Raw genomic sequence first — 10,520 nt, 5'->3', positions numbered from 1 at the left:
AAATACACTAAAAATTCAGATCCAACATCAAGAGTCCTTTTGATTACCATTACCTTATCTTAGTCTGCACCAAAATACTTTTCTTGAGGAATGATGTAATGCTTTTTCATGGTGTACAGCAAACATTTTCATCAATGCAAAATATCAGATGTTTTGATGTTTGTATTTACATCAATCAAAGCAGCGATTTATGTTCCCATGTTTTCAAATGTACTGTATTATTAACCAAATTTGTATAGAACACTGGCAATAAAAATTTATCTTTAAAAAATGTGAATATTTTGTCTGAAACACACTATTTCCAGACCATTCTGGACCACATTAGAGAAAAATGTGCAAAACAAAGAAACGAGTTAAGTGCCAGAAACCAACTACTTCATAAATAATTTCTTTATATATCACAGCCAACTGAAAGCCTTCAATGAAATAAGCTTTAGTTCAATTACATATTATAAAATTTGCATATTAGATGCAATAAAATAAACACTGTCAAATATAACAAACCAGACTTTCATTGATGTTTTACTATATCTTGACCAGGAAGTAGGGTTGAGGGTTAAAAAAACAAAAAAAACAAAACATACACAATGACCATAGCATCAACTGCCTGACACCCATATTTTATAGTCCATTATATATTTTTTCCCATCTAAATGGAGTGGATTTGGATTGTTGGGGATAACAGTTCAAAACCCAAGGAGCAGGTGGTGTCGTAATGAAGACCAGGAGTCAGAGATGAGTTCAATTAATAATAATAATTTTACTTAAGGAAGTAGTTTGCAGTTTCATAGGCAGAAGTCAGCGTCAATACCCTCGCAGGAGTTCGTAAGCTGAACTGCCGTATAATACAAAATCAGTCATAGTTATACTCCAGACAGAAGACTTAAAATGCGTCAAAGCACTGGTTAGCAGCGATCTGATTGGTTCCAAAACCTAGATAAACTTAGACAATCTTCACATATGGTCATACACATCTTCAGTGATTATAGCAGGCGTCAGCACGGTTGAAGAAGACACCTCATCCTAGGTCTGGAATCCAGCAATGTTGGCCTCATCTCTTTATACACGCACACACATACACAAACTCAGTCCTTATCTGCTTATTCCCAAGGTTTTCTCGCACTGGCAAGCCTTCTTATCACTATGGTTGGTTAGACACAGAAGCAGGCTGACATTAATCTTGAAGAATAAGAATACAGGATAAAACAGAGTTCTTAATATCTAATGTCCATTGAGACATGTTAGAAGACAGCATGTCTCTCCCATGGCACATAGAAGAGCCCCCCTGGTCCTTTTTAGCTGACCTGGTGACCCTAGGAAAAAGAATACTCACACACATGTCCATGACATGTAAAACCTGACAGTTCTAGGAAGAAATAATATGTTTCTAAGTAAGCATGCATCAATCTATAGTTATATAGATGGCTTTCTTCATTTAATCACATCATACAACAATCTTGGAGGTTAAATACTGATCAAACACTTGATTAATAATCACACAATATTAATGAGATAATATATTTTGAAGAAAGGATATAATCAGCGTCAGAATCTCCATCCTCCCCTTTAGGATCTCTAAGCTGATTCCTCTGTTATATCCTAAAGTGCCAGATAAAGTGTCTTTGAAGAATGAGGCACCATACTAGACCTCAGGAGCACACCATTCAAAGCCTTTTGCAGTTCTGCATTGAGAAGTTGCAACTATTGATGCTGACCCTTCTCCTGCTCTGGCTGTCTGCCACAGGGGACAGTGTCTGAGTCAGGCTGACTTGTGCATTGCTAAAGGATGCTATCCTCCCACTCCCGGCAATCTGCAAGTTAACTGTGGTGGCATAGCTGGTTTTTAATGTTGTTTTGGACCCTTGATTAGTAACACGGTCTTCTGTTTTGTCCTCGGTTGGGCACTGAATAGGACTGTCTCTCATAACTGGGTTAGCAGGAGCGACATAGGGACAGATCAGGGTGCTCCGACAAGTAGATTCTGCAACCTCCATGTCATCTTGTTTTGTCTTAGTGCAGGACAAAGCATCAGATTCATTCTTGGGCTCGGTGTTGTATTTTGTCAACATATCATGTACATCTGGCCAGGCAATGCTTGTGAAATGTTTTCCACTATGACTGGTCCTTTCAGTTGTTAGTCTGACAGGTGAAAGAGGGCCAGGGCTTATAGAAGATGGACTGCCACTGTATGAACCTCCACGAGGACTTATTATCCCCAATTCTGAACCCACTGACCATCGTCCACTTTCTGCCCAAGATCTGCGTTCATGTCTAGTTGGACTGGGTGATCTATCCCCTAGAGCAACAGAGGACAAACTGGTTCCTCGAAGCCTCCTCTGGCTCTGCAAGCTGGTTGCTGAACATGAAGACATTCCCATTGGGGTAGGAGAGATGATTCTGGGGCCTCTTAGTGTAAAGTTTTTTCTACTTTTGTTGGAGAAGATGCATTTGGTATTGAAGGATCCCTTGGCTGCGGATTAGCAACACCCCATAAATTTGCAGGAATGCCAATAGGAGGTGGAGAGGTGATTCTGGGGCTCTCACTGGGAGATAAGGAGCAAGCTGATGTTGATCTTGAGATTTCCAAAGACAGAGGGGTAAAAAAGCCACCTTGTCTGGGGATTCTGGGATTTGGTGGCTTTGCTACCAGATGACTGGAGTGGTTTGGAGCAGGTGGAGGGGAGCAGATTTGGGTGAGAAAATATGGGCTAACAGAAGGGGACTGTACACGAGAGCTAGGCTCAGAGAATGGAAAGGGACAAGCCACCCTATTGTGCAAGGTTGCTCTTTGAGGATCATGGAAATGAGGGAGTCCATCCACATTTGAGTGGGATGCTTTTTTGTGGTTAGTTGCCCTCCCGTTATTACTTAAACTGTTGTTATTGTTATTATTATCGTTATCATTATCATTTAAACTGGTGTAAGGAGGCTGTTCATGAGCAGCAGAGTTTGGGCTTTCAGCAGATGGAGCTGAACGGAGGCTAACTGGATATGCACGGGATATTGACTGTTGACTACGGTAGGAAGGAGGGGACTGAACTGTTGATGGACTAGATCGAAGACTGTTTGATCTGAATGGGGATGGACAAGACCTTAGGGGTTGACTCCCTACCCCAGTGCTGGATGTACTCCTAAAACCTGACTCCGCACTTAAGTCCAAAGTGATGGGTTTAGGTGATGGTGACCTTAGCCTTAAAGAAGATGTGGGCAGAGGAGAAGAGCTCACAGGTGGGGAAGCAGTCTGAAGATGTGCACCTCTCTTGGCCATTGTTTGAGAAATTGTCTGACTAATACAAGAGGCAGCAATAGACTTTGTAAGAGCTGAGGCCGTTGAGGACAGTCTGGAGTTCTGGGCACTTCTATGTGGAGAGGGTGATCGCATTCGCAAGTTTGGGCTAAAGTCAGATGGTGGTTTCGAATCTAATGGAGGTCCACCACTCAAAGGAATGTTTGAAGGATTGTCATTAAGGGCCTGGGAGAAAGATTGTCTGTGAGGAGAAAGGCCAGAAGCGGAAGTATCTTGAATCTGTTCCTCAGTCCGCAGTGAAGTATGTGGCACTCTGAAAGGGAAGAGAAGACAGATATAAATGAAATCAAATACTTACACTGCTCTAATATAAAATACAATGGCATAACCTAAATATCAGCTGGATACACCATATAATTACAGCGTTGTTTGGGACATGCTCTGCCGACTACCTTTGAGTGGCTGGAGATGATGGATTCCAATTGGTGAAGGGAGTTCTCTTTCCTGTGGCAGAAGGTAGATTGGAAGGTCTTTGGCTAGTAAAACTTGGACTATAAATGGCTATAGTTACAGTGTATGTGGTGCTTTAAAAAAACGAGAATAAATGTCAAGAGGCTATATAATTCATCATATGCATGTCATGCTGAAACATACAGGAGTGGCATCCTCACTAACAGAACAGTTTAATCTACTAAACTGTAAACGGATTATTGCTGCACTAAAACAATATGCCCCCCCCCCACATATCCACGCATATACGAGATCACTTGTTTCCAACTAAATACCACTTGTTTTTACTAAAAATAAAAGTTGTGGTAAATCAGTGACTCAATCAGAATTACACTATGCAGGTTTTATTTAGGTACAAATAACAGCGAGCACATTTTCCATACAGTGTGACCATCATGGAATTTTTTGACGGTAAGTACAAAGAGCAGGTAAGAACATTTATTTTCTAAGCACCATTTCTATCAGGCATGGTGTGGAGCAAGACCTTAAACAAATCTGAGATGTTTAATTGGCTTATGTATTATGTGACAAGCACCTTAAGAAATCAACAATGCATTACATTAAAAATACACTAAAAATTCAGATCCAACATCAAGAGTCCTTTTGATTACCATTACCTTATCTTAGTCTGCACCAAAATACTTTTCTTGAGGAATGATGTAATGCTTTTTCATGGTGTACAGCAAACATTTTCATCAATGCAAAATATCAGATGTTTTGATGTTTGTATTTACATCAATCAAAGCAGCGATTTATGTTCCCATGTTTTCAAATGTACTGTATTATTAACCAAATTTGTATAGAACACTGGCAATAAAAATGTATCTTTAAAAAATGTGAATATTTTGTCTGAAACACACTATTTTCCAGACACATCTGGACCACATTAGAGAAAAATGTGCAAAACAAAGAAACGAGTTAAGTGCCAGAAACCAACTACTTCATAAATAATTTCTTTATATATCACAGCCAACTGAAAGCCTTCAATGAAATAAGCTTTAGTTCAATTACATATTATAAAATTTGCATATTATATGCAATAAAATAAACACTGTCAAATATAACAAACCAGACTTTCATTGATGTTTTACTATATCTTGACCAGGAAGTAGGGTTGAGGGTTAAAAAAACAAAAAAACAAAACATACACAATGACCATAGCATCAACTGCCTGACACCCGTATTTTATAGTCCATTATATATTTTTTTCCCATCTAAATGGAGTGGATTTGGATCTCTAAGCTGATTCCTCTGTTATATCCTAAAGTGCCAGATAAAGTGTCTTTGAAGAATGAGGCACCATACTAGACCTCAGGAGCACACCATTCAAAGCCTTTTGCAGTTCTGCATTGAGAAGTTGCAACTATTGATGCTGACCCTTCTCCTGCTCTGGCTGTCTGCCACAGGGGACAGTGTCTGAGTCAGGCTGACTTGTGCATTGCTAAAGGATGCTATCCTCCCACTCCCGGCAATCTGCAAGTTAACTGTGGTGGCATAGCTGGTTTTTAATGTTGTTTTGGACCCTTGATTAGTAACACGGTCTTCTGTTTTGTCCTCGGTTGGGCACTGAATAGGACTGTCTCTCATAACTGGGTTAGCAGGAGCGACATAGGGACAAATCAGGGTGCTACGACAAGTAGATTCTGCAACCTCCATGTCATCTTGCTCTGTCTCAGTGCAGGACAAAGCATCAGATTCATTCTTGGGCTCGGTGTTGTATTTTGTCAACATATCATGTACATCTGGCCAGGCAATGCTTGTGAAATGTTTTCCACTATGACTGGTCCTTTCAGTTGTTAGTCTGACAGGTGAAAGAGGGCCAGGGCTTATAGAAGATGGACTGCCACTGTATGAACCTCCACGAGGACTTATTATCCCCAATTCTGAACCCACTGACCATCGTCCACTTTCTGCCCAAGATCTGCGTTCATGTCTAGTTGGACTGGGTGATCTATCCCCTAGAGCAACAGAGGACAAACTGGTTCCTCGAAGCCTCCTCTGGCTCTGCAAGCTGGTTGCTGAACATGAAGACATTCCCATTGGGGTAGGAGAGATGATTCTGGGGCCTCTTAGTGTAAAGTTTGTTTCTACTTTTGTTGGAGAAGATGCATTTGGTATTGAAGGATCCCTTGGCTGCGGATTAGCAACACCCCATAAATTTGCAGGAATGCCAATAGGAGGTGGAGAGGTGATTCTGGGGCTCTCACTGGGAGATAAGGAGCAAGCTGATGTTGATCTTGAGATTTCCAAAGACAGAGGGGTAAAAGAGCCACCTTGTCTGGGGATTCTGGGATTTGGTGGCTTTGCTACCAGATGACTGGAGTGGTTTGGAGCAGGTGGAGGGGAGCAGATTTGGGTGAGAAAATATGGGCTAACAGAAGGGGACTGTACACGAGAGCTAGGCTCAGAGAATGGAAAGGGACAAGCCACCCTATTGTGCAAGGTTGTTCTTTGAGGATCATGGAAATGAGGGAGTCCATCCACATTTGAGTGGGATGCTTTTTTGTGATTAGTTGCCCTCCCGTTATTACTTAAACTGTTGTTATTGTTATTATTATCATTATCATTATCATTTAAACTGGTGTAAGAAGGCTGTTCATGAGCAGCAGAGTTTGGGCTTTCAGCAGATGGAGCTGAATGGAGGCTAACTGGAGATGCACGGGATATTGACTGTTGACTATGGTAGGAAGGAGGGGACTGAACTGTTGATGGACTAGATCGAAGACTGTTTGATCTGAATGGGGATGGACAAGACCTTAGGGGTTGACTCCCTACCCCAGTGCTGGATGTACTCCTAAAACCTGACTCCGCACTTAAGTCCAAAGTGATGGGTTTAGGTGATGGTGACCTTAGCCTTAAAGAAGATGTGGGCAGAGGAGAAGAGCTCACAGGTGGGGAAGCAGTCTGAAGATGTGCACCTCTCTTGGCCATTGTTTGAGAAATTGTCTGACTAATACAAGAGGCAGCAATAGACTTTGTAAGAGCTGAGGCCGTTGAGGACAGTCTGGAGTTCTGGGCACTTCTATGTGGAGAGGGTGATCGCATTCGCAAGTTTGGGCTAAAGTCAGACGGTGGTTTTGAATCTAATGGAGGTCCACCACTCAAAGGAATGTTTGAAGGATTGTCATTAAGGGCCTGGGAGAAAGATTGTCTGTGAGGAGAAAGGCCAGAAGCGGAAGTATCTTGAATCTTTTCCTCGGTCCGCAGTGAAGTATGTGGCACTCTGAAAGGGAAGAGAAGACAGATATAAATGAAATCAAATACTTACACTGCTCTAATATAAACTACAATGGCATAACCTAAATATCAGCTGGATACACCATATAACTTCAGTGTTGTTTTGGACATGCTCTGCCGACTACCTTTGAGTGGCTGGAGATGATGGATTCCAATTGGTGAAGGGAGTTCTCTTTCCTGTGGCAGAAGGAAGATTGGAAGGTCTTTGGCTAGTAAACCTTGGAAGCTCATCCAAAGTAGGTCCGCCAACCGGTGGTGTAGAGGGTGGGCTCAAAGTCTTTGAATTATCGCTCAGGTCCTTTTTGGATTGAACATCCAGTGGACTACACTTGCCACATGGCGTCAGTTGTGTACGGCTAGTTGCATCTTCTTGCAACTGGGTTAAAGGGTATGAATATTCTGATCCTTCAGAGATGACAACAGTGTTTATAGCACAGTTTTTAGTGGAGACTGCTGACTGTAATGGGGGACATTCACCTACTTCACTAACAGAGGACACTACAGGTGTTATTTCCTCCATGCTAGTGGCTTCAGTATCTGCATGGGCCGGCTTGGAATTCAAATGTATTTCATCTCGTTTATCATCAATGGACAATATGCTTTCACAGTGCTGTGCAATTAAGTCCCTTTTCTCCTCTACACTTCGAGTCTCTTCTTCTAAATGTTTAATGAATAGTGGTTCAATAAAAAGTTCACTACTATGACCAGAATTGCTCACAAAAGCATGGTTCTCTTCTTGCAATGTCTTTCCTTCTTTAGTCCCATTTATTGCAATGGATTTGTCCACAGCATATGAATGGTTCTCCTGAACAGACTGCAGTATAATGTCAGCATGCTTGTCCAATGAAAATCTGTCTAATTTGGATAGTATTTCTGGCTCAGTTTGGACTTGAGTTTCTGAGGAAGTTGAAAGTGACAAGGATTGATCTCCCTCTTGTCTTTTAGACTGACATTTTCCTAAGGAGCTTTTTCTATGGTCTGATATTACAGAAACCTGTGATTCCATAACGGTTGTTAATGAAGTAGCCAACGATTCAGCACATGAAAAATGCAGTGAATTAGATCCATTTGTTGAGATCTCATCTGGGGGTCCAATGAGATTACAATAATTTTCTTGGTGATATGTTGTAGATAGCTTCTCCCTTAAAATGATGTGACCAAAAGGCTCAGTGGGTGTTGATACTGAAAACTCTTCTGTAACAAAAGAATAGGCAACATTGTATTAAATACAGATGTAAAATAATGTGTAAAGTAATATCACACTGATCATTCCTGAATTATATATGGATTAGGAACTCACCTGTGGGCTGATTTAGTATTCTTATATCCCCCTGGTGCAGCTGTACTTGCCGAGACTTGGGTGAAATGCTGTATTTTCCCTCTACTGAACATTCTCCTCTACTCACTCGTGTTTTCTTCTGGTGTAGTGGTACCTTCATGCTGCTTGCTTTCGCTGTGTACATGCGTGCAAGCATTTGTACTTTATTAAGAATCTTTTCAGAGTTTTCTACCAAGCATTGATTGACTGGTCCACCCTCAAAAATTCCTAAATCTGGTACCTCTTCCATTCCTTCATAAAGTGTACGGGTACACGTTACCTCCCTGTCATGACGAGACCATCGGCCACCTTTAATCTGACTGGGAATGCTATCCAGGTTTCCATTAGAGGACATCCTAACTCTTGTTCTACTTCCATACTTAAGAGATGTATCCGCAGTCTCTGTCGTCTGTGGATTAGATGTGTCTGAAGTGTCAGGATCATATTGTGAATGCTCATATTTACGCTGCATCTGGGTTGTTGTGCAATTTAGAGATGACGTGTTTTTCTCAGGAGCATCTGTATGTTCACCACAGCTCTTCTCTTTTGAGAAAGGAACTTTCTGACTATTTATAAAGTCTTGGCCAGTTCTTTCTTTCTCTTTCCACAATTTCATACAGGGATCAAACTCACAGATGTCTTTATCCTTTTTATCAGCATTTTTGCTGTTTAATAATTCTTTTCGTTCTTGGAATATATCTGAATGTGAAAGAGGAATGGCTTTATCAGAAGATTCCTCATGGTTGAAATTCTGGTCAGATTGGTCTGGTGTTGGGAGTAATGAAGATGCCGCGTCAGATTCAGCACAGCCTGAGTGGCTACTCTCAGACTCAGTTAGACTGTCTTGGTGAACACAAACACTAAATCGTGACACCGAATCCTTCACTAATCCTGCAGGAATACGAGAGAAGCTGTTTCTTCGTGCTGTCTGACCCTCCTCAACACCTGCCTCTGCTGCTTCATAATAGCTGCGTATCTTCTCAATAATCTGCTTGTCACTTTTGGTTAGTTTTTGCTCAGGTTCTACTTTGGGGACAAGAGAGCTGTCAGTTGCTTTTAATTTAGTAGCAATGTGAGCACAAGCTGACTTAGCCTCACTTTCTTCACTTTTACTAGCAGAGTCTTCAGGACCTTTTCCGCCCTTTTCATCTGTGACCTTCATAATTTCTGGGTTGGATGATTCACTATGACTAGGCTCTGGTAATGTCAACTCTCCTGATTGATTCACTTCTTTGGAGGTCTGTAATAGTGATGATGCTTCCTCAAGCTCTGGTTGAGCAACATTTGCTTCACATAATGGATGGCTCTCCTTGTCTTTGTCTGACACATCCACCAGAGTTTCTTCTGCTTCAGATCTTTTGGCATCGTTGGTCTGATACTTATTTCCATCCACCTCAGCTATTAGTGGTTTGGACTCATCTAACTGCTGTGCCTCCAATGACTGGCCTTCCAGGGTCTCTGGAGTCAACTGACACAAAGGGGGAAAAAAATAAAAATGTCATTTTCTTATAACTAATCACCGATGTCAGTGTGTATAGCATAGCAATGAAACATTGTGTTGAGTTACTATAGCAATTTGAGGTGTCAATATGTTTTGGTGCTATATGTACCACTTCAGATGTAAACTCAGCCATGCCTTGCCGAGCACGGCTCTCATTAATGAACTGCATGATTTCCTCAGTAATGGACAGTGTTGGTGGTAGAGGGAGCGGGGTCATGTCATCCTCATCCTGACATAAAGCCAGATCATCACGGCCAGATTCAACTTCAATGACAGAGGATGCCAGAGTACTGGTACTACATGAAAAGCCAATGCTATTAGCCGATTGGCACAACTCCCCTTCACTGCCAGCCTGAAAACCCATTAAATGGATAGAAGCATAGATACACAGAAATTTAATAACGTCATTTTGGACTTTTGAATAACATGTGACACCAAACGATTAAACAAAACATATTGATTCAAGGTTGCATTATGTTGCAAAAATGTATAATATATTATGTTTAATTGAAGAAAATAAAATTGTCTCACACCTTTAAAGAACCTGAATTGCAGGAGCAGTGAAGCCATGGCAGATTGGAAAAAGAAAAAAAGAAAAATAATTTTTAAGTGTTTTAAAATGTTTACTTTTTCCACATTCCCTTCTGAAACAATATCATTACTGATGAAAGAACACCAAGATAACATATAATTCAAGTCTACACTCA

At 41.1% G+C, this 10,520-nt stretch overlaps 2 protein-coding genes across 2 annotated transcripts in view; both read right to left on the bottom strand.

Moving 5' to 3' along the window:
• Positions 1-722: 722 nt before the first annotated feature.
• LOC113058397 (putative uncharacterized protein DDB_G0277255) lies at positions 723-3,821 on the bottom strand. The gene is made up of 2 exons (XM_026226256.1): positions 3,700-3,821; positions 723-3,560 (listed from the first exon to the last, which is right to left on the bottom strand). Exon 2 carries the CDS (start codon positions 3,380-3,382, stop codon positions 2,408-2,410), a length of 975 nt encoding a protein of 324 aa, XP_026082041.1. The 5' UTR covers positions 3,383-3,560; positions 3,700-3,821; the 3' UTR covers positions 723-2,407.
• A 264-nt stretch (positions 3,822-4,085) lies between these two features.
• Positions 4,086-10,520, bottom strand: part of plekhg2 (pleckstrin homology domain containing, family G (with RhoGef domain) member 2) — a 46,007-nt gene continuing 39,572 nt past the window's right edge. Inside the window, exons 16-20 of the mRNA XM_026226255.1 lie at positions 10,347-10,357; positions 9,923-10,165; positions 8,295-9,780; positions 7,120-8,188; positions 4,086-6,980 (exon numbers count right to left, since the gene is read on the bottom strand). Of these exons, the coding sequence (XP_026082040.1) occupies positions 5,084-6,980; positions 7,120-8,188; positions 8,295-9,780; positions 9,923-10,165; positions 10,347-10,357 (4,706 nt within the window). The 3' untranslated portion in view covers positions 4,086-5,083. The remainder of the gene's footprint in view (positions 6,981-7,119; positions 8,189-8,294; positions 9,781-9,922; positions 10,166-10,346; positions 10,358-10,520) is intronic.

The sequence above is a fragment of the Carassius auratus genome, chromosome 40, assembly GCF_003368295.1.
Source record: "Carassius auratus strain Wakin chromosome 40, ASM336829v1, whole genome shotgun sequence".
Classification (NCBI taxonomy): Eukaryota; Metazoa; Chordata; class Actinopteri; order Cypriniformes; family Cyprinidae; genus Carassius; species Carassius auratus.
This window is presented reverse-complemented; position numbering and strand designations above follow the sequence as displayed.

Excerpts from the sequence above, each read along its gene's own strand:
- LOC113058397 (XM_026226256.1), bottom strand. The coding sequence starts at position 3,382 with ATGCGATCACCCTCTCCACATAGAAGTGCCCAGAACTCCAGACTGTCC.